Source organism: Vicugna pacos, chromosome 19, assembly GCF_048564905.1.
Source record: "Vicugna pacos chromosome 19, VicPac4, whole genome shotgun sequence".
Lineage (NCBI taxonomy): Eukaryota > Metazoa > Chordata > Mammalia > Artiodactyla > Camelidae > Vicugna > Vicugna pacos.
In genome coordinates, this window is record NC_133005.1 from 20,707,049 (window position 1) to 20,731,202 (window position 24,154).

Below are 24,154 nucleotides of genomic sequence, written 5' to 3' on the forward strand. Positions count from 1 at the left end.
GGAATTATTGAGTGCTCGCTTCCAGGTGCAGACTTAAAGTCTTACATCTTAGGGCCCATTAAGTATTCTCAAAATAACCAAGTAGAGGTTTCTTTTTTCCTGTTTTAAAGAGAGATCAAAAGATTTGGGGAAATGGCTTTTCTTAAGTTAAACGTACGCCAACCGTCTCACCCAGCAACCACTCCTGAGTGACCTATGGGTCCACCTAGAAACAGGCACGATAGCGAACGTTCATAGTGGCTTTATTCATAATAGGCAAGCTCTAGAAACAACGCAAATGTCCATCAGCAGGAAAATGGAGACAAACCGTGTCATATACAGCAGTGAAAAAGAACAGACAAGAGAAACAAACTATTGATAAACACAACACGGATCAATCTTACCAGGATGAAAAGGCATCATGGCTAACCAACCAAGCACAAAGAGTACATGCTGTTTGCTCCAAGTCACAAGGTAAGATAAGATTCAAAAACTGGCAAAACTCATCTACATAAATAGAAATTATATCACTGGCTATCTCTGGGGGGTGTTGAGGGGTTGGGTACCAGAGAGCCTTCTAGGATGATGGAAATGTTCTGTATCTTGATGTAAGTGGTGAGTACTTGGGCTTGCACATATGTAAAAAATGCATAAACTGTACACTTAAGATTGTTACACCTTTACTGCAACTTAAAAGAAAAAAAAAGACAACTGAGGAGTAAGAGTTTGGGCCAGGATCATGTGTAAATGCCTATCTTCAAAGCCAGTGCTCCCAAACTGAATCATAGAAAGATACCTGAACACCTTTTTTTTTTTATATTACCTTATGTGGTAACCCTGTGGATATTTCACAACATTCAGCATTTACAGAATGGTGTTAATGTCACACCTGAACTCAACTAACTGTGATAAAGCCAGCTCTGCCTTGTTTAGCCAAGACAGGTTGAATGTTGATTAGTTTGAGAATTACTCCTGCCTGCTACCTGCCCCAAATCCAGTGACCTCATATCCAATTCTCGCAGGAAGAATATTGGAAGTATGCTGTCTGGCTTCCAAAAGCAGTTGTCACCCCTGTCTTTGCTGGACCTCGCAGGGCATTAAAAAAAAAAAAAAATATATATATATATATATATATATATATATATATATATATATATATATATATATACACGCAGCTTCCTCAAAAACAATGATACTCTGACTTAGTCCATTTGGGCTGCTCTAACAAAAATATCATAGGCTGGGTGGCTTAAACAACAAACATTTATTTCTCAGTGTTGGAGGCTGGGAAGGCTAAGAGTGAGGTGCCAGCACATTAGATGTCTGATAAGGGCCCACTTCCTGGTTCAAAGACAGTGTTCTCACTGTGTCCTCACATACAGAATGAAAAAGGGAGCTCTCTGGGTCTCTTAAAAAAGCACTAATTCTCTTTGAGGGCTTCACCTTTATAACCTAATCACCTCCCAAAGACCCCACCTCCAAATACCATCACTTTGGAGATTAATTTTCAATATATGAATGCGGAGGGTGCAGTGGACATAAACATTCCGTCTATAACAAATATCAACCATTAGGATGGCTATTATTTTTTTAAAAATGACAGTTGTTGGCATGGAATGCTTGTACATTGCTGGTGGGAATGTGAAATGGTGCAACTGCTATGGAAAACAATATGGCGGTTCCTCAAAAAATTAAAAATAGAAGTGCCATAGGATCCAGCAATTGCACTCTCGGATACATACCCAAAGAAATGAAAGCAGGGACTTCAAACAGATGTTTCTACACCCACATTCATAGCGACATTATTCACAACAGGCAAAAGGTAGAAGCAACCCAAATGTCTATCAATGGATGAATGGATAAAACCAAATGTAGTATATACACACAATGGAATATTATTCAGCCTTAAAAAGGAAAAAAACTCTAACACATGCTATAACATGAACTCTGAAGAATTTATGCTAAGTGAAGTAACCCAGTCACAAAAAGACAAATATTGTATGACTCCAGTTACATGAGGGACCTAGAGTAGTCAAATTCATAGAGTAGAATGTAGAATGGTGCTTGCCAGGGGCTTGAGGCAATGGAGAATGGACAGTTAGTGTCTAATGGGTAGAGACTTTCCGTTGGGGAAGATGAAAAAAGTTCTGGAAATGGATGCACAACAATGTGAATGTACTAATTGCCACAGAACTTTACACTTAAAAATGGTTAAAATGGTAAATTTTATGTATATTTTGCCACAATAAAAATCCAGGCCTATGATTCACTCATCCGGTAAACTCAACCGAGCAACTTCCTAAGTGCCAGACACTGTGACAGGCGCAGGGCATGCAAAGATGAACACAACATAAGCCCTGCCCTCAGGATGCTTCTAGTGCAGGGAGAGAGAGAAACAAGTGCAGTGATGTACAGGGCACCTGTGCCATGCTGAGCTAGGCACAGCGCTAGGGAAAAAAATCTAGGCCTCAGTGGTTTTGTCTCCTTTGTCAGGGAACCAAAGGAGAGTACAGCATCACATCTATGGTATTCTTGCAGAAACCTGTAATCTGAAGTGAATTATGAGGAAACATTAAACAAACCCAGAACGAGGGACAATCAACAGCTGTCCTGTCCAATACAGTAGCCACTTGCCACATGTAGCTATTTCAATTAAAATTTTAAAAAATATAAACTTCAGTACCTCAGCGCCACCAGCCACATTTCAGATGCTATTTTCATGTGGCTAATGCCTATCATATTGGACAGCACAGATACAGGTACTTCTATCATCCCTGAAAGTTCTATTGGACAATTTTTTAAAAGGTTGTCCTGGATAGCACTGATCCACAGAGTAACTCTAAAAATGTCAATGCCATGAAAGACAAGGAAAGACTGAGGAACCACTCCAGATTAAAGAAAAAATAAAGAGAGTTAACAACTAAAAGCAATGTGGAATTTTGGGTTGGACCCTGAAATTGAAAAAGGACATCAATGGGACAAATGATAAACTCTTACTAAGGCCTTTGGATTAGTTAATATCAATCACTGTTAATGGTCTGGTTTTGGTCACTGTACTGTGGTTATGTAAGATGTAAACATGTGTATTATTTTTGCAACTGCTTTGTAAGTCTGAAATTACTTCAAAATGAAAAGTTCTTAAGTGAAATAAAATTTAAAAATCATCTTTTGACCCTATCTGGCTATTGATATTATTTTATCTTTACTGTTGATTGCATTCCACTGTATTTCATGAATAGAATTTATTGATCATTGTCCATTTACTAGTGGAAGGGAAGTCCAGAAAGTGATCTATACTCCAGGTCACCCCTTCCCCTTTGAGGTCCTTGGAGGTCCCCTCCCCCATAAAGTTCTTCCCTAGGCAGGTGGCCCACATCTCTAGGCCAGTGCACCAAGGAGGGATGTGGCTCACATGGGATAACAACTACCAGCTCACATTCCCCCCCATAGAGAAACTCAGGCCCAAGATCGTGCCAGAAGGCCCCAAACAAGGACATCTTCTCATGTCTGAGTCCCTTCAGGGAACTCCCATGACTGAAAAACAAAATATAATCCCTGCGTATACAACCTCATTTCAAGTAAGTTTTTAAACTGTTATTCTTTAAATGATTTGATTTTCACAGTCAATTTTATTACAAAAAAGGACACATGCTTATATAGTTAACATGAGGAAAAACAGAAATGTTTGATGAAGAAAACCAAAATCCATACTCATAATACCATTACTCAAAAAAAAAAAAAAACTGCTAGACACTCTGGTGTCTTTTCTTCTGGTATTTTCTTTTCTACAGTACTGAGCTTCTGAGTCCTCTGGCTTCCTGCAGGCACCCTTGCCTTGACCAGGCACATGAGAAGGTTCAAGCCATGGTCTGATGTAACAGGGTCCCGTATAAGTCTCCTTATCTCTCAGGGGTCACAGGACAAGGAAGGGACTTGGCCCATGTCAGCTCATGGGTCAGTGCCTGCCACAGCCAGCTACTTCCGGGTCCCGTCTTGCCTCCTTCTCAGCCTCAGAACATCAGGTTGCTCGTCACCTGCCACTCAGGGGCCGCCATCCTGGCCCTCCTTTCTGAGAACTACTGACATAAGTTGCTTGGCAACAGACACGTACTTGGAGTTTGGGGAAAAACCGGAAAATGAGTACAAGGCAGGACACGCCTTTAAAGTGAGATAGCAGAGTTCCTGAAATTCCTAAATACCTGTGTAACCAGCTCCTAGATCAAAGTGTAGAATATTCCCATCTCCCCAGAAAGTTCCCTTGTACTCACTTATCAATCTCCATCCCCAATCATGATTCTGATTCCATCATCATAGTTTTGCCTGTTCCTGAATTTAATATAAATGGAATCACATAAGACATAGTTTTATGTCTGGCATCTTTCACACGTTTTTGACATCCATCTATGTTGTGCCAAGTATCAGGAGTTTGTTTGCTTTCATTGCTAAGCCTTTTATATGAATATAGCACAATTTGTTCATTCATTCTGCTTTTAATGGAATATTTGGGCTTTTCGGGGTTTGGGCTATTAGGAATAAAGCTCCTATAAATATTCACATGTAAATATTTTTGTGGCGTTAACACCTCATTTTAAAACTGCTGGACAATAGGATAGAGTATGCCTAGCTTTATAAGAAGGTTCCAAACAACTCTCCAAAATGATTGCACCACTTTCCACTCCCACCAGCAGTACACTGATGGTTCCAGGTGCTCCAGTACGGTCCTCTTCTTCACCAACACTTGACATGGTCAGTTTTTTCACAGGAAGGAATTTAATACAGGGAATTGGTTGCAAAATGGTGAAGGAAGTCTGAAGAGGCAGGAGTCAGGAGGCTGCCGTGGAGTATCAGAGTTCAAGAGCACATCACCATAGCCGTGGTCAGAAGAAAGAAGGCCACTGCTGCCACCCCCAGCTCCACATGGCTCTGTCTCAAAATCTGGCTGATGTAGGAATATGCTGAGTCTGGCTACGGAGATGTGAGACCTTCACATCTTTGTGTCCTTGCTGTCAGCAGAAGTGACAGCAGAAAGATGATCTCTGCCCCTCCACCCCCAATCTCTGGTGGGGCATCTCATTGTCAGATCTTAATATTGTTAACTGTAGCTGCAAAGGAGTCTAATTTTTTACCTTCCAGGCTCTGCCCAATATAGGAATACACTCTATAAGGAAGTAGAAGGAGCTAGTTCTATCAGTTGGCTTTTGCTGAGTAAAAAAGCTACCGCAAAATGTTACAGACCAAAATAGCAACCATTTACTTAGCTCACGCTTCTGTGGGTTGGTAATTTGGGGCTGGGCTTAGCTAGGAAGTTCTCATCTAATCTGGGCTCACTAGAGCCCTTGCAGTCAGCTGCCAATTCTGTTGGGAACTGACTGGCCTAGGATGGGCTCAGCTGCGATGGATCCTCTCTGCTCCATGTGGTCTCTCCTCCTCCAGCGGCCTAGCCTAGGCTGGGCAGCTTTCGAAGAAGGAGCAAAATGCTCTTCAGGCCTAGGCTCCAAAATGGCACATTAATTCTACCAAATTGTATTAACCAAAGCAAGTCATAAGGCTGGCCCAGATTCAAGGGAAGTGGAAATAGACTCTATCTCTTGCAAGGGTGTGAATAAAGGATGGGTCAAAAAGTCAGGGCAATCTACCACACTAGTCCACAGCACCCACCATGCCTCCCACTTCTGGAACTAACCAACAAATCCTAAGTACCCTGCTTCTTTTTTGTGCAGAGTGACAAGATTCCCTGTATCTTCCCTTTTCTGTTCCTTTATTTTGTCCTTCTTTTAGGTTCCTTAATTCCTTAACTTTATTTTCCAAATCTTCTAATTAATTTTTAACATAAGGAATAATACGTTTATTTTCGGATAATCTATTCTTGTTTTCTGGTTTTTTTTTTACGTTTTAACATCTTTATTTTAAAATATGCAATACAGCAGCTATACATCCTTGACTTTCACCTTTGTGCCTCAACCATGCAGTTTCTATTCCAAGGGAACCAAGTAATTGTTTGCACAAAAATTATCAGCTTATTACACATCTGTCCTTGCTTTTCTCACTTTAATGTATCTTTATGGATGTGATATCTTCTTGAACCTCATTACTGAGAAAAGAAATTAGAAAGCCTTTTAATTTTAAAAAAAATTCTCTTATTTTCCCTGCATGGTCTTCCTCTGAAACTATTTCTTGCTGTTTGCTCATCTAGCTTCTTTTTTATGTTGTAGGCGTTCCCCAAATGTCTGGTGAACTGTGTTTGCATTAAGAGTGAGGCAATAAGAAGCATCAGGGAAGTTCTGTGCACATCCACCTCTTGGCTTGCTTCTGAGGGGGACAGGTGGGGACTTCCCTGTGGAACAGCCCTATAGGCCACAACACAAGGGTCTCACACATGAGGCTGTTCTGTTTCTTTAGAACATGGGCACTTAACCTGCTTCAGGCCGGTGACTCTTTGGGCTGTCTGTCTTTATAGTTCATAGGCCAGAACAATGTTTTTAAAGATACACAGGGTTACACTAAAGTCCCAATAATATTGGAATATAATTATTATTAAACAAATGTTTCAGTAAATAAATAAAACATTTAAGAGGTATCATGCATAGACGATAATCTGAGATGATCTGTATCAACTCTTATCATGATATTAAAATATCCATAATTCCTTTTGGTGACCCAAGTCTCAGCTCCTGCTAATACCATTGTCATTTGTGGCCAATATTTAAAAAGGAAGGAAATTACAAAAGGCACACTTTGGGGGAGAGATGATAGATATGTTCACTATCTTGATGGTGGTGATGGTTTCATGGATATATAAATATGTCAAATCTCATCAAATTGTACACTTTAAATATGTGTAATGTTGGAGAAATAAGGAATCCTGCCAACAGAAAGAACTTTATGTACCAACAGAGGAGAGATAAAACACTATTATTGAAAATGCGATCAGATTACAAATATACAGGTACTCCATAAGACACTACAAAGTCTGGGCTGCATTTCACATATTTTATATATGTAAAAAAGAAGAAAAAACAATTAAATTTTCTCTCATTTCCTTGGGAGACGAATGAAACTTGTGATAGTTTCCCATCCACCTCACTCCTGAGTTAATTTCAGAGGTTCATGAATAGAGTTCTAAGGTCAGAAGGCTTTACTGTGAAATTCAGAGACTGGGTTTATCTAATTCCTAACCAAATGTTCAGGCCTATGACATTGTTAAGAGACACTCTAAGGTGAAGAGAGAAGCAGCTACTTCTCCTTTATTAAACAAACAAACAAATTTCCATTTTATGTCATTTGGCTCATTGTATGCCAACTGTACATCATAAAACTGTAAACATTTTTTTTAAAAGGAAGTAAATATTAATTTCAAATAATTAGCTTTTTAAGGAGTTTTTTTTCCCATCCAAGTTTGTAGAATCCGTGAATTTTATTCATGAATTCCTTCAAAGTCTATGGCTTCCAGGTCCCATCACTGTCTCAATAATGCCCCAACAATAACAATTTTTTCCTGACTCAGGAAAACTCATACTGCCTTGAGTTGTCATGTTTCTTGGTTCTCCTTTAATCTGAAGCAGTTCCTTGGCCTTTCACTGCCTTGATATTTTTGAAGAGTACAAGTGAGAATTTCCCTCTATTTGGGTTTGTCTGGTTTCCTCCTGATCAGATTCAGGTTAAACATTTTTAATGCTCAGACATGGCACTGTGTCCTTCCTGCACATCCAGGAGACAAAGGATGTCTGTCTGTCCCATTACTGGGGACGTTCACCTTGATCACTTGATAAAGGGGGTGCCCTCCAGTTTCTCCACCGAAAATTTACCATTTCCCCATTTTTAGCTAATAAGTAATTCATGGAAAGTTACTTAGAAGCTATGTACAAATCTTGTTCCTCGTCAACCTTTCACCCACTGGTTTTAGCATCTCAGTATAGCTCATAGATCTTCTTTGTATAGACCCAATGTATTTCTAATTATGTTTGATCCTAGGTATTTTATATTTTTTGTCTTTATCCCGAATGGGATCTTATCTTTCATTATATTTACTAACTCATTATTCATGGACATAGGAATGTTATTAATGTTTGCTGATCATTATCAGCCTCCTACCTTAGGGCCTCTTGGAATCCAGGATGGCTCCTCTTGCCCAGGAGCTCCTTTGTTTTCATCACCTGGATATTATAGGGTCACATGAGCCAAAGACCTGACAAAGGGTTTTAATGTCCTTTTGCTTCTGATCAAGTATCAATCCCAAACAATGCCCTTGATAGTAAATGCTCTGGTTCCAGCTCTACATGAAGGGGAATTCTCTACTGGCCCAAAGACTTCTGGACCCTCATGCTGATGTGGCTTGCACAATTAGGGTGGACAAAGCCACTTCCAGGTGACTGTTTCAGAAAGAGGAGGCGTTCTGACCACTTTTTTACTCACCTTTCCCAGGGGCAGAAATCATAGGCCTGTGGTAACTCTAACCTCTCTCAGAACACTGAAGGGAAGGATCATTCCTATTCATTAGCAGAAGTGTAGAAAGCAAGTCAGCATAACCTGCGAACACAGGGAGCCTTGCAGCAGGAAACCTGCAAGTGCTACATGATGTTTCCTTTGCTGTAACAAGTAGCTTATCTTCTGGGAAAGGGACTTATGATCCTGAGCAGCTCCAACCTTGAGAGACAACAGACACAGTCTGTTGTTTCTATCTGCTTCCCAGGAGAAAGAAAAAGTTGCTACATGGAGATGTTGCAGAATCCCTGGCCCCAAGCCTCTCCTATAAACCACCTTTTTATTTATGCATGCATTCATTCAATATATATTGGGTAGCTGCTATGTACCTCAGTGCCATGTCAGGTGTTAAGTAAAATGTAAAAAATAAAAGACACAATATAAATTCTCCTGGAGATTATAACCTGATGGGAAAAAGAAGTATTAAACTACATAACACACACATAAACATACATAATGGGGGTGGGGTGAAAAAAGCTGTTAAAAATTAGTACAGCTATACCTGCCTCTTAAGGGGAATATATACCAAATGACTCACCTTGGGAAGGATAGATCTTTCCATTACATATAACAGTGTGGAAGGAAGTCTTGCCTGAGATTTAATTATGTCCTGTAAGAGTTTGTGATTTCAAAGCAGAACTGAAAATGTGCTTTGAGCTGCTGAAGATGGAGCCCCAGACAGTCCTTCCCCCACCCCTTTTTAAGGAGGCACAGCTATGCTATCAAAAGGCAGGCCTGGGAGGGTCAAGGGGTATAGCTCAGTGGTAGAGCGTGTGCTTGGTATGTACGAGGTCCTGGGTTCAATCAGTTAAGGGGGGGAAAAGGTAGGCCTGGGAACAAGTTAGGTGGGGGGGTGGAGCCCTAAACTGCCCGGTGCGAACAGGAAAAGAAATGAGGGTGCTGGATACCAGAGAGCACAGAAGAGAGCACAGGGAGTTACTGCTTAATGGGTACAGAGTTTCTGTTTTAAATGATGAAAGCCTTCTGAAAATAGATACAATACTGTGAGTGTACTTAATGCCACTAAATCGTACACTTAAAAATTGTTAAAGTGGTCAATTTTATGTTATGCATATTTTACAATAAAAAGAAGAAAGAAAAACAATTTTTAGTGAAAAAATAAAAAAGAAGGGAGCAACCTGAAAGTTGATGGGAGGCCAAGGCTCCAAGGGAACCAGGAGAAGACCTCCTTGGGGGGAATGGTTCAGAGACTTCAGGGAACACGACAGTCTCAAGTCTTATGCTCTGTTGTTCTATAAGATAACTCTCCTCTATCCCCTTAAACTTTAGGAAAAGTCTGCTACTCCCAAATTCCCTATTCTTTGGGGGCATCAAGGGAAAGAGCATGTATTCTGCATCTGGGCAGACACATCAGGGTAGAGAGAAAGGAGTCGTCACATGCCCTGAGATCCAAGTCACAATGCCGCAAAAGCTGAGGAGAACAAGCGATGCCCAGGAGACACATACGATGTGCTGGGGCAGTACCGACTATCCCACTTCAGGCAGGATGCGGGCTCAAGAAACTGGTACTGGAATACTAAAGGATAGACCAGCTCCACATGGTTGGAAGACCTGAAACCAACCAGAAGGCAGAGATCTGAGTTACACAGGTGAACCTCATGAACTTCACATCCTGCAGGCTCTTGCCTAGGTTAAGCTAAACTGGGTCCAGTGGGGCCACTGAGATGCAGTTCCTACCTCATTGTAATAAGAGATTCATCTTCCGGAGCTGATTTTCTTTTCTGTGCTTTCTGGGATCTGCCATGTTAAAGACAGCTATGGATAACAGGCAAAGGAGAGCCAACTAGTGCATAATTGGAATCTCTGAAGAGAACAAAAACAATGAAATACAATAGCCATTTAAAAATATAATTCAGGGGTGGTGGGTATAGCTCAGTGGTAGAGGACATGCTTAGTATTCATGAGCTCCTGGGTTCAATCCCCAGTACTTCCATTAAAAAAAATAATAAAGTACTATACTTTATATATGTGTGTGTGTGTATATATATGTATATATATAATACTATATAAAGTACTATATATACATATATGTAATTCAGGAAAATGTTCCTAAAATAAAAAAAAGATTTCAATCTACATCTGAAAAAAGCATGCTACATTTATACTAAAAGATATATTCTAGTAATATTACTAGAAAATAATCTTTAGTGGGGTGGGTATAACTCAGAGGTAGAGTGTGTGCTAAGTGGTAGAGTGTGTGCTTAGCATGTACAAGGTCTTAGGTTCAATCCCCAGTACCTCCATTTAAAAAATAAATAAACCTAATTATCTCCCCCTCAAAAGAAATAAACAAACAAACAAAAAGCCCAAAAACAAACCAAAAAAATGCTGAGCTTTAAAAAAGAAAGAAAGAAAGAAAGAAACTTTGGGTCACCCAGGCAAAGAAAGCAAGTATAAAGTCTCCAAAAAATTTTTTTTGAACATAAAAGAACTCAGAAATATTGTTCTCGTGAAGTCATATAGAAATAGGGAATTAAAAGATGAGACAAAATGAAACTGCAGATTTTCTAGAAGACATCAATAGTGAAATCCCTACATCCCAGAACCTATGGGATACAGCTAAAGCAGTGGTCAGAGGAAAAAATTCATAACTTAAATACTAACACCAATTTTTAAAAAAGACTGAAAACAAAAGAATTAACAAGCACCCTTAAAGAGTTACAAACCAAATAAAAACAGAAGGAAGCACTTAATTAAAATAGAAGCAGAAATTAATGAGTTAATGCCATTTCTTTCCCTTAAGTTGAATGACTGGTACTTAGATGCTCATTATATAATTCTAAGCACCTTTTTGTAAACGTGAACTATTTCACAGTAATTTTCAGCTTTGTTAAATGAAGTATAACAATGGATAAGAATAAAAAAGGATAAGAATGCTATGTACTGCTATAAAAAGGTCTCCAGGATACACTGTTGTTTGTTTATTTCAGGATACACTGTTCAGTGGAACAAGCATGTGCAGAATCCTATATATAGTAGGCAGCCTACCTTTTAAGAAAACAGTGTGAGCTGGAAGTAGAATAAAAACACTTGTTCATGTTTGCTTACATGTGTATAAAGAGCGAGAGAGAGAGATGTGTAGGAACCTAAAATGCTATTATCCAGGCCAGTGGGAAGATAGGGTGGATGAGGACAGAGGTGGAACCAAGTTTTTCAGTAAAAACCTTTTATACCATTTTGATTTCTAAACTATGTTAGCTATGTAGAAAATAAAATTTGGTTTATAAAAATAAACATTTAAAAAATTCAAGGCTGAGGGGGAGGGTATAGCTCAAGTGGTAGAGTGCATGTTAGCATGCACAAGGTCTTGGGTTCAATTCCCAGTACCTCCTTGAAACATAAATAAATTAACCTAATTACTCCCCTGAATAAATAAATAAAATTTAAAAAATTAAAAATTAAAAAAAAATTCAAGGCTGGCCCAAATGGGTTCACTGGTAGTCTGCCTAACATTTAGAGAAGAAAATATACCAATTTGCTAAAATCTCTTCCTGAAGATTCAGATGCAGAAGAAACACTTCCTAACTCATTCTATGAGGCCAGCATTACTGTAATACCAAAACCAGACAAAGGCATGACAAGAAAAGAAAACTGAAGACCAATATCACTCATGAAAACCGATGTAAAAGTCCTCAACAATTATTAGCAAATAGAATCCAACAACGTATAAAGAACGCTGTATATACCGTCACCAACTGGGAGATAAATCCATCCCCAGGTAAGCAAGGCTGGTTTGATATTTCAACATTAACTAATGGCATCACATCAACAGACTGAAGAAAAATCACATGATCATATCAATAGATAAGGAAAAGTATTTGACAAAATCCAACATTCACTCATGATAAAAACTCTCAGCAAATTAGAAACAGAGGGGAACTTCCTCAATCTGATAAAGAACATCTACAAACCTCATGAAACATCATACTTAATGGTGAGAAACTAGAGGCTTTCCCACTAAAATCAGGAACAAGGCAAGAATGTCCCATCTCACCACTCCTTTTCAACACGGTACTGGGAGTCCTAATTAATGCAATAACACAAGAAAAGGAAGTAAAAGGTAAGTAAATTGGGAAGGAAGAAATAAAACAAAGATGACATGATTATCTATGTAGAAAATCTGAATCAACCAAAAAACTCTTGGTACTAATAAACAGTCATAGCAAGGTTGCAGGATATAAGGTTAATATTAAGAAACCATTCACTTTCCTCTATACCAACGATGAACAAGTGGAATTTGAATTTGAAAATATATTACCACTTACATTAACACCCCCCAAAATGAAATACTTAGGCATAAACCTCACAAAACATGTACAAGACCTACTTGAGGAAAACTACAAAACTCTGATGAAAGAAATCAAAGAACTAAGTAAGTGGCAAGATATTTCCTGTTCATGGACAGACGACTCAATATTGTCAAGATGTCAGTTCTTCCCAACTTCACCTGCATCTGTTCAGTGCAATCAATCAAAATCCCAGCAAGTCATCTTGTACCCTGCATAGCACCTAGCAGAGTGTCAGGTCCAAGACAGGCTCAATGAAGGTGAAGTAAGCACGCGAAGTTGCGGTGGAAACCTGGCTCAGGGGTGCTGGGGCAAAAGTGGGAACATACAGAAAGAGCATTGAGCAAACTCAGGGAATTAAGGAAACCTAGGTACTAACTGGGCACCTGGAACAACAGAAACCAGGGGCTCAGTGGCCTCGGGGAGGGTCTCACTCTCTGTCATTTTCTGTGTATCAATTTCCTCCACCTGACGGAAACCAAGGTCACAAGCCTCAACTAACCCCAACTTCCCACAGCTTCCAGGGAATGGGGTCTCACCCTCTTCCTCAAGTTCAGTTTGAAAAATAGGTACAAAGGGTTCAGACTAGCCATGCTTGCGCCCTTAACAGAAGCCAGAGGGGCCTGTTCTTGTGAGGATATAGCCACTCCGCCAGGACCACCAGCCTGGAGTAAGGGGAGGGGCAGCCCAGGAGAGCAGATTTTATAGGGCAGGGGTGTCCCACTGGTGGCCTCTGGGACATCTCCAGTGGCATAGCATGCCACATACATGGACTGAGGTTCCTTCAGGGTTTCAAGTTCAGAGGGTGATTTGTGGCATCCTAGAATGGAGAAGGTGGCCTTGTCCCAATAATGATGCTGGTGATAGAAAGCACAGCATGGCTGGTGGCCAGACTTCAAAGGGCAAAACTCCAATCACAGGTACTGCCTCCTAACTGGGTGTGGGTGGGTCCTTCCTGGGTGCCAAAGGGCAACTGATGTTTGACAAGCATGAGACAGGGCTGACACTGTACCCTGACCGCCTAGGAGGCCCATTCTGCCCATGCAAGAAAGCCACACCTCACAGGTCACAGGTAGGTCATGAAAATAGATGTCCAATTGAATCATTTTAAATAACCACTAAATTTTAATCACCAATGAGTAAAGACTCCCTAACAGCAGTTTGGTGCCCTACCCATAACCTTTTGGGCCTGACCATGGTACAGGCAGGCCCAGCTCCACACCACCCAAGGGCTTTTTATGGGGGTAGAAAGAGTCAAGGAATTTTTCCTGGGACCAACTCACAACTGGACAGAAGGGAGTGGCAGGCAAACACCCACAGCCTTTCACTCCTTAGGTGAAGTCATTCAGAGGTGACAATTGTGCACTGGCCCCCAGAGGCGCTAAGCTCTCTACCCACCCTTGATAACACATCTGTACGGGCTGTCTCCCCTTCAAGTGCTTCCTGGGATCACCTCCAACATCAACTGCTTGTACCTAATCCTTGTCTCAGGCTCTGCTTCTTGGGAATCCACACCAACCCACCGCATTTTGGTGGAGGAAGCAAGTGCTATCATCCAAAGGACGCATATAATGAAACAGGCAGTGAGGGGGACAAGAGGTGGAGACTTCCCAAGAAGCCTCTTGGGGACATACTTGACCACAAAAGCTCAGACACCCAGCTCAGAGCCATACAAAGATGCACTTTCTCATAGGAGCAGATGTGCATTAATCAAACTCACAAAAAATGGAGGGCGAAATCACACAGCCGCTGCTTTTTATTCAAAATGAGAATGACAATCATCAGAACTCTCACAGCCACCTGACAGCTCCTCCTCTTCCCTGCAGACAAAGGAAGCCCATGATTATCTCAAGGCTGCCAGTGGGCGTGGGCTGGGCCTAAAAGGAGTTACAGAGCCCCTCTGCTGAATGAGTAACACCTTTGTGAACTGTGACATGGCTGGACATCGAGTAGGCCCTCACCAACAAAATCCTTGATAGCGATGCCTAAGTGAGTACAAAGGCAGAGGCCAGCTCCCCTACCCTAGAAGTCTCAGGGCCTGCTTTTGCACCATGATGACTATGAATCTGGAAGCAGTAGCAGGCTGAGCTCCAAGCAGGTGTTCCTCACCACCCCCCAGCACTAGCAGCTGGTGGACTGTTTGGGGCTGGCTGGCAGGGATGGGACAAAGTCGGGTCAAGGACAAGCAGGGCCCACTGCATTGGTCTGAATAAGTCATGAGGCAGTTCCAGGTACAGGATGTTCTATGATTCCTACCTGCCACCTTCTCTCCCAGCCCCCTTTGCTGCCAGCACATCTCATCCATCTGTCCTGGATGTGGCAGCAGGCCAGAGCTGGGAGCAGGCTGGGAAGAAGGCAGTTGCCAAACTTTACCTGGCTGTGTGTCCATCCACCCCCGTCCTCCCTCCTTGCTCTCTTGGGAAGTCCCATCCCAGTGAAGGGTCAGCGGGGCCAGGCAGCACTAAATTCCTTCTCTAGACCCTGGACAAACTGGTCATTGAGGAAGAGCAGTTGACCATGTGGCAGGAAGCGGGCGAGGATGCCCTCAATGCGGTCAGCCCGCAGCAGGAAGTTGGCACCAGGGACCAGCAGCCGGAGGTGGTCAAGGAGAAGGCGTGCCAGCAGTCGGAGTGTGCCCTCGGCCAGCAGCAGGTTCTCGTGGGCATCCAGCACCAGGGTGAAGCCTAATGAGAGCACAGCTAGCCATACTACTGTCCGAGGCTCCTGGAAAGGGTCCCCTGCGGCCAGGCGGAAGGCCCCACATGGGGCCTCCTGCAGGGGCACTGGCTCATCTGAAGACTGGGACTGCAGGTCCATGGCAGGCCGGCCACACGCCTGCTGCTGCAGCTGCCACATAGACTCCACCTGCCTGCAGAGAACAGAGGGTTACTGATTTCTGTCATCCCCTGGACTGACCCTGGAGCGGGGAGCTGCCATTATCTCCATGACGAGATATAGAAACTGAGCCTCGGAAAGACTAAGTGACCTACTCAGGGCCACAGAGCAGGGAGCATAAGCCCAGATGGAAATCCAGGCTCCAGCTTCCAGGTCCTGAACCATTTCACTCCATGTGGCCAAGAGAAGGCAGGTTTTGAATACAGCTCCTTGGGCTAGAAAAGGGCACCAGGGGAAGATCCTGCCCCCACCTGCTTCAGAGGCCTCCTCAGCATCTCAACAAGAGATGAGAAGTGGAGTAAAAGCCATGTCCAACCCAGGCTGCCCAATCTCTCCACCATCACCCCACCCTGCAGCCTTCTCCAAAGAAAAAAGAAAAAAAAAACATTCTATTTGGATATCCAGGCTTTTGAAATCTCTCTGATCCCTCAGGAATCATATTCCAATTTGGGCCGTGTAGATGCTGCTCTTAAAAACATGTTTGATTTTCTGTGCCAGGAGGGGGAGGATGCCAGAGGAACAAGAAGATAACAAGATGCTGGCCCAGGGTTGCCCCAGAGTGTTAATCCCCCACCAAGAATGCAGAGGGGTCAGGAGATTCTGGCACCTGCTGGTTCAGTCTGGGTCTGGGATGGGAAGGTCCAAGGCCAGTCTCCCCATATGGAACAGTGTTTCCCAACTGTGCTCCTGGATCCCAGAAGCTCTTGGCGCAGAGTTCCCATATCCCGCATTCTCTCTCCTCAGAGATTCATAATGCTTGAAGACACGTGAAGGACCCTGAAAAGTCCTGCACTGCAAAGCATGTTTAATCTGTACTGGCTACACTCAAATCCCAGTTCTTTCACTTTCTAGAAGTATAACCTTGGGCAAATTAAATTCCTTAAACTCTTTGTAGCTCAGTTTACTCATGTATAAGGTGGACATAATGTACCTACTTCAAATGGCTGTTTCAAAGATAAAATGAATTCATATACATGAAATGCTCACAACATAAATGCTTAGCCCATACAAGCTCAATAAATGCTAACTGTAATAAATAAATTAGAAATAAATAAGAATGATAATAGCGTTATTATTTTTAATCCTTTTTCATGTAGTACTTGTGAACAGCTGTGGAAGACTCTTTGAAAGCACTATTCTAAAATTTTCTCTCTGCTTCTGAGTCCTCCTGTTTCTCCTTGTCTGCCCCCTCCCCCCGCCCCAAAAACCTATCACAATCAGGTGTACATTCAATGAAGGCCCGGGGATGGGCGGGGCTGATTGTGTGGTTACCTGGCTGTGGCCAAAATCTGCTCCTTTCGGAGGAGCCTGTCCCTCTCAGGACCACGTGGTCTTGGGTCGTAGGGTGAATTCTCCGCACCAAAGAAGCAGGAGTAGAGCACTCGGCAAAGGCCCTCCTCAGCCTTCGGGGCCCGCAAGGTGTGGATGAGAAAGGCATAGACCATGGCTCTGGGATGGGTACTAAAAGGAAGCCAGAGACCTCAGTGAGATGAGCGTGAAACCCCAGGAGGGGAGGCAACCACAGAAACGGTTTGGTCTAGCTAGGTCTGGGAGCATGTCTGGAGGCTGATGTGGCTGGTCACTGGTCCTCCTTGGCCACCCAAGACACACTAACAGCATCCGGTCAGCACCACCTCTGCCGATAATAGAGTCTAGTTAGAAATCTCAGACAACCCTAAACCCAATTCTACAAAACAACTGGCCAGGAATCTTCAAAAATGTCAGTCATCAGAGTCAAGGGACACTGGGGAGCTGCTCCAGACTGAAGACCAAAGAGACAGGACAGCTGAATGCAACTTGTGATCCTGGATGAGATCCCAGGCCATGAAAGGGGTAGTTTCAATACACAGCATTACTACGACAACTGGAAGCATTTAAATATGAATAACAGGTTAGATAATAGTCTTGATCAATGTTACCTTATTCTGAATGTGGGAGAATGTCCTTGCTTTCAGAAAATACACACTTGAGTACCTCTAAGTATAGAGATAAAGGGGCATCATACCTGCAACTAACTTAATTGGAAAGTTCTTTATAAGAACAGTCTTGAAATTTTCTGTTAAAGATCATGTCAAAATAAATACTATTAAATAATTAATAATAATAATAATATAGTAATAATAGTAATAGTAATAATAATAATAGCGGTGGCTGGCTGGCTCAGTGACCCGCTTGGGGTTGAAACGTGGACAGCAAGCAGACAGCTGTAGCTAAGGGTAAATGGACTGCGGGTTTAAACTAGTTAAACAGTAAAGTTCGCGAAGATGCTTTGACACCCAGAGCCCGCAGACCTGGCGCTGACCTCTGGTGACCCTCTAGCCAAGAGAAAAACACATCAGCCTTCGCCACCGCGTCCCCTACCCCCGGCCCCATAGGGAAATGGTAGCGGCCAAAACCCATTACGTCACTGCCTCGCGCAGTCTTGCGGCGCAGTGGATTTTGGGGGTTGTAGTTGCTTGCCCCAGTTAGCCAAGCTTAAGGTGGGGCGCCACAGATTGAGTGTGACCTGCAACCCCCAGGCCACTGTCCTCGAGGCGTCACACTCACCTCTTCCGTGCCCGTGGACGTCTACTAACCGGCTACTCCACTCCTCAACAGGAATGCAATGGCGGTTGCGCGGCGTCTTAAGCGCCTGCGCACGTCAGTCGCGAGCGCGCGCCTGAACGTGACGCACCGAGGGTGGGCGGGGCGTCTCGTCGCGCTGCATTGCGGCCTCTGGGTCCTGGCTGCTTTCTGATGTTTGGGCCTCAGGTGCCAGCGACGGGCGACTTTCACCGTCGGGCCAAAGGCCCCTTGCTCAGAGCTCACGGCGCGGCCACGCTGGTCACTCCCTGACTGGATACGCGGGTTTCCCACTCGAAGCCTTAGACCTGTTAAGCCCCAGGCCACCTCTCCCGGCGACCGCCAGGTGGCGCAGCTACCCGGCGCTTGGACCTTCCGGAAGAGGCGAGGTGGTTGCGTTGTCGCCAGCGGGCGGAATTCGGAACCCCAGCGGCCTCTGCCAGCCGTGTGAGGCTCGCGGGGTCTGAGATCTTTCAAAACTGGCCAATATGCGTGGGAATCATGGGGGCGCCTGTTAACATCCAGGCTGAACTTTACCCCCGGGAATGAAGACTCAAGGAGAAATACGCGTATTTAGGAAGCTTGAGGGGTGTGGGGACTTAAGTGTTGTGAGTTCCCGCAGTGAGTTAAGACTTGAACTCGGTTTGGAGTGGAACGATTAAAACTCTGGTCCCAATCGTGTCACCAATTATGTGTCCCTGGCAGGTCAGTCACTTTATTGGGCCCCAATGAAGCCCCATAGGGTTTAGTAGGCTGATCAGTGTTTCCTTTCACATTCCCACTTCTGACAAGCTCCTTCCTTGTCCCCTCTTTGAGTGAGGCCATCGAAAGTATAAAGAACTTAGACCTTAAGCCTGACAGAGGCATTGCTAGGCTTCCCAGTTGGAAGCTTGGCCCAGACCTGTCAGCCTCATTGTCTGCCTGGGTGCCCTGGCCCCCCACCTCCCCACACGTAATCTTTTATTTCTTGGCATGTGAACTACTGCACCCTCCCCAGATGTGTACTGGGCCTCAGAGCTCCACACTGGCTGTTCCCTCTTCCTGGCCTGCCCTTTGCTCCCTTTTATTTGCCGTTCAAAATGTGCTCAGACCAAAACTTAGGGGACGCCTTCCTGCCTGGACTGCCTGTTAGCGTTCCCTGCCCACTTTACACCCATTGTGAGAGTCTACCTGTGGTGATGTCTCCCATGGGGTGTACCCTGGCAATGGTGCCCAGCTTCACTCCCCCTGGCCATGGCCATGCACAAGGCAGGCCTGGAGCTAACCCACACACACTTCTTGGTGACTGAAGTAGTGAAAGGCAGGGCAGGGCAGCCCAGGAAGGGACTCTAGGGCCAGGGCCCTCCAAGGGTATGCAATCTGGGCCCCTCTGGCCATAGGGCCTGAGCAGAGGGGCAGTGAAGAGAGGCTAGAGGAGGTAGCCTGAGGGCTGGCCAGGGCATGTGGGCATTTTAACCACAGGTACAAGTATATTTGTTGGTGGAAGGGTAGGCCCAGGGACAGTGTGGGGCCTCAGCCACAAGGCTGGGATGATACTGGCTCACTTCCTGGTTCCTGGTCGCTATCACTCTCAACCAGGACTCATGTCTGCCAGCTGATACAGCAAAGAGCTGGCAGAGGTCTTTGGTTGCTGGGGGCCAACTAGTGCCTAGAACATAGTATTCTGACCTCTGTCCACTCCTCAGTGAGTCCCCCTCCTGGTCTCAAGCTACTGGAGAGGCCAGCCTTGTGTAAGGTACATGGAGGGGACAGCAACGAGAAGCTAGCTTGAGCTACTCTGGAGTAGTGGGGACCCAGATGGATGTAGTGTCCAGGTAAGTGGGGCAGACTCAGGAGCCAGTCCCAACTCTTTGCAGCCCTTAGCCAACTTGTGCCCCTGAGGTCAAAAGCCATGTGCTGATAACAGTGAGGCAGGAAGGAGTCTGGGTCCCCTGAGATGCTGCAGAGCCTTCTTGCTGAGTGAGGAGCACATATGTTTATTTTGTTTAAACCACTGTGTGGGGTTTCTGTTACGTTTGGCCTAACGAGTGAGTTAAGTGAGGCAGCATGTGAAGTGGGCAGAGCAGAGCCTGACACATAGTAGGCGCTCAATAAATCAATAAATGCTGGCAACTATTAATGCAGAGGCAGGAGAGGAGAAGGTGTCAGAGAGGCCTTGGCCAGTGCTAGAAAGCAGGTGGGGCCTTCTGGTCTGGTGGCAGCTTGGAGGCAGGGGGATGGACAGGCTGAGCACTGGCTTCCTGGTATGTGCATGTTCATGCGGGCTTTTCTAGCAGTCACCCTAGAGATCGTGGTGGGGCCAGGCACACAGTAGATGCAGATGTGAGTTTGCAGGTAGACTCGAGGTGTGTGAGATAGAGACAAACAGGAGAGGAGGAAGAGAAGTAAAAGCAAATAAAGCACCACACACACACAAAAAATAGTCCTGAAGGAAGCAGCTTGGCTGGATTTGAGGTCTGGCCCACCTACCTGGATGGGACCAGGGACACACTTTGCTGTTGTTTCCCCTCCTCCTCCTCTGGCTATGGACAGAGGCGCCCATCACCCTATTCCCCAGCTCTGCTCTTCTCAGTGGTCCTCTGGGTTGGGGGTTTGCCTGAAGCCCCTTCCCCACACTCCCACTTTCCACTGCCCTCTGCCTATGTCTGGAGGGAGGCCTGCCCCACAGTGGCAGGCAGCCTGGTGTTTGCCTCTTCTGATCCCCTTTGATGCCCACCACTGGGATGCATGTGGTGACTGATACTGACTCAGTTTGGAAAGTAGATTCCATTCCCCACCTGCCCGTGTCACTGCAGGGTCCTGAATTACTGATGGGCAGCCTGGATTTGGAAACTCTGCTGCTTCGCCTGGACCTCAGAATCAACCCTCAGGTCCTGTTTACACGCCTCCAGGGACAGGGAGTGCTCTCCCCACTCCATTGGTTTTTGACAGCTGGAAACCTTTATTGATCAACTTTAGAGACTAGGAGACCTCAGACCAGATCAGTTGAGCCACACCCTACTTCTGGAAGTGGGGAGGGCAATTAGGTGGAATCTGCCAGCCCCAGGCAGTGGATTTTTGGAATGACTCCCTGATAAGGATGTCAAGCTGTTTCTCAAATTGTAGAGGAGGAATCTAAGAGGAAGAGAGAATCTGCTTTATTGAGAGCCCAGGTGGACTGAGATTGAATAGATATGGTTGGCCTAGATTAAAAGGGACCAAAGTAGGGCAAGCCTTGTTCTTCCATCTGCCTCCACCTTCCTGGGCCATCTCAGGGGTGCCTTGCCCTGTGTGAGCCACCAGACGGCCTCCTCCTCCTCTGTCTCCACCAACTCCATCTATAGCCACCAGTCTCCTACACAGCAGCTAGGCTTTCCTTTGTAACCCATCACCCAGGGGCATGTCCAAAACCCTCAGGCTGGCCCCTTTCTTTTAATTGATTTTAGGCTTATCCTTTTTACCTGTCTGGTCTTGTAATCCCCACGTTGGCTCTGAGTAATAACAGCCATAGCAGACTCTTGGCACTTGACATAGGCAGGCCCTGTTCTTAGTGCTTTACATGTACTGACTCATTTGATCCAATCCACAACCCTTTGAAGGAGGGACTTTACTGTCCCTCATTTTACAGATGAGGAAATCGAGACACTGAGATCAAGTAACTTTCCTGATGTTACACGTGTGCTGAGCAAGGTGTTCATGTCCATAAATTTCAGCCTGTTTCATCCCCTCCCCTTGTGTGTCCCCTCAAAGTCACCACAGAGACTAAGTCAGCCCCCACCCGCAGCTCCTAGAGGCCATAATCCCTGCCCTGCTTACCCACTATAATTCAACCTTGGGAGTTCCCTGCCCACCCTGGTTGAATGACCTCCTTCCCCAGTACTCCTAGTCTCAACCCAGGAGGCACCCTCCTCCAGTCCTCCTCCAGGGAGCCCCAGGCCCCATGTCTTGGCTAGGCTCCAGGGGGACGAGGCAGCATGTGATTCGTCCTTTCAAACGCAGCTCTTCCTGCAGGGCTGAGAGCCAGGAGGCCCCACGAGGCAGCTCAGGCTCAGCCACGTGAGGCCCCTTCCCCTCCCGCTGCCCCAGGCCCAGCTGACTCAGAGCCTGGCAGCTGCGGTCACCACCCCCCTCCCAGGGGCGGTTGTGCTTCTGTGGGCTGGCAGGGGCGGAGGCAATCCTAGCAGCCCTGTTTGGCACCCACACAAACTCCCTTGTGGGTTGGGTGGGAATGCATCTTACCTTCTGTCCCATAACCGTCTTCTCTGAACAATAGACTGAATAACTTCACATCATCTAAGATTCTCTCAAGGCATGATTTTCATGGCTGCAGAACAGCAACTTCTCCATCATTACTCAACTTCCCTCCCTGATTGTTTCCAGATTCCACGTGGCTATAGACTCCTTGTCTAAATGCCTTCCTTTCTGCACCACCAACAGTTTTATTGCTTCTGGAAAGTAGGGTGCCTGTGTGCTCAATTCCAGGGATAAAGACTTTTTAGAAATGATAAGTTTTCTAGATGGTTATGAGCTGTTGTCACGGGATGGACTCAAGCCAGTAACCTACAGTCAGTTAACTCCAAAGTGACTACTTTAACTTTTTAAAGAATCTGACTTGAGAAAAAATTAAGATAAGTATTTCATCATGGGAGAGTTAGAAAACAGGCTGGAACCCCTGCTGCTGCCACATCACAGCATGTAGGTTCAGCATTTGACAGTTAACTGAGTTCTTTGCTATAAATAACAATCACATTTTCTGGTTAAGAGAAAGTAAAATTTACCAATTTTGATGAAAATATGGAACAGCACTCTCAGACACTGCTGGTGGGAAGGTGAGTTGGTATAGCAACCTTGGAGCAATTCTACTCCTGGAATATTCCCAGCACAATTTGAAATAGTCCCAAATAATCCATCAAGGGCAGAATGAAAATGTTCTATATCTTGATTGTGGTGGCAGTTTACCAAACAGTCCATTTGTCAAAACTCACCGAACTGTGTACTCAAAAAGGTGAATTTTACTGCATATAAATGATACCTTAACTTTTAAAAAATTGAAAAAGCCAGAAGAAAAAAGAGAATGAATAATTCAAGTTAAGAATGTATCCATATAATGGAATACTAGACAGCAATGAACAAGAATAAACTTGCTAAAAGAAACATGATAGATCTCAAAATCATTATGCTGAGTGAAAAGAGCTGGACAAAAGAGTATGATTTCTTTTGTATGAAGCTGAAGAATAGGCAGAACTAATCTATTGTGATAGAGGTCAAAAAAACGATGACCTAGAGTGCAAGTAACTGGGAGGGAGTGGGAGGGAGCCTTGAGATTCTAGAAACGTTGATGTCTTGAGTGTGGTGCTTCCTCACATATATGCTCTATGCTCTGTGCTTAAGATGTGTACCTTTGAGGAAATGTCAATTATTCCCCAATTTAAAAAGAAAACATTTTTTAAATTGTCATTGCAAGTTACCCATTGAGCAGTTCTGATGATGCCCAGCCCCCGTGATGCCTGCTGACAGGCCTGCACAGGCTGGCTCCCAACCTGGGCCCAGCCCCATGCAGCTCTTTAACCATGTGAGTCAGCGGCTAGCTGGCTGTCGGCGGGAATTCCTGCCCCGCCTTGGCCCAAGCAAAACAACCTCTAAAACTGGCTAGCAGCCCAGGATTTTAAACCGCTTCCTTGCCTGATACACTTCTCTTTATGAACATTCAGGAATAAAGTTATAGCTTCTCTTCCTGGTGAGAAGGGGGTTGGGGCACCTCTGCCCCATCCCCTGAACTTCCCAGAAGTAGGAGGGTCCTGACCTGGCGTCCCCTCTATGGAGACCAGGCCCACACTTCCCTCAAGGTAGATGTCAGCAGCAGGGTCTTCTCTTTGGGAAGAAATTTCATCTCCTTGCTTGACCAGGGCCCCCTGCCTGCCTTCCTATTTTGGTTCTCCTGCAAAATGAGC

The 24,154-nt window shown here is 44.7% G+C and overlaps 1 protein-coding gene and 1 long non-coding RNA gene across 4 annotated transcripts; one reads left to right on the forward strand and one right to left on the reverse strand.

Moving 5' to 3' along the window:
• The first annotated feature begins 40 nt into the window (after positions 1–40).
• LOC140687395 (uncharacterized) lies at positions 41–10,446 on the forward strand. The gene is made up of 2 exons (XR_012061658.1): positions 41–453; positions 9,751–10,446. It is a non-coding gene; the product is annotated as an uncharacterized lncRNA (long non-coding RNA).
• Positions 10,447–14,505: 4,059 nt separating this feature from the next.
• AP5S1 (adaptor related protein complex 5 subunit sigma 1) lies at positions 14,506–18,805 on the reverse strand. 3 transcript variants are annotated; one of them, XM_015241842.3, is made up of 3 exons: positions 18,210–18,805; positions 16,935–17,123; positions 14,506–15,636 (listed from the first exon to the last, which is right to left on the reverse strand). In XM_015241842.3, the coding sequence occupies exons 2-3, from the start codon at positions 17,105–17,107 to the stop codon at positions 15,210–15,212; spliced, it is 600 nt and encodes a 199-aa protein (XP_015097328.1). In that variant the 5' UTR covers positions 17,108–17,123; positions 18,210–18,805; the 3' UTR covers positions 14,506–15,209. The 3 variants fall into 3 exon arrangements, with proteins under 3 accessions (XP_015097328.1, XP_072799973.1, XP_072799974.1); XM_072943872.1 differs by lacking the exon at positions 18,210–18,805 and adding an exon at positions 17,965–18,014; XM_072943873.1 differs by lacking the exon at positions 18,210–18,805 and adding an exon at positions 17,582–17,764.
• Between the last annotated feature and the right edge of the window lie 5,349 nt (positions 18,806–24,154).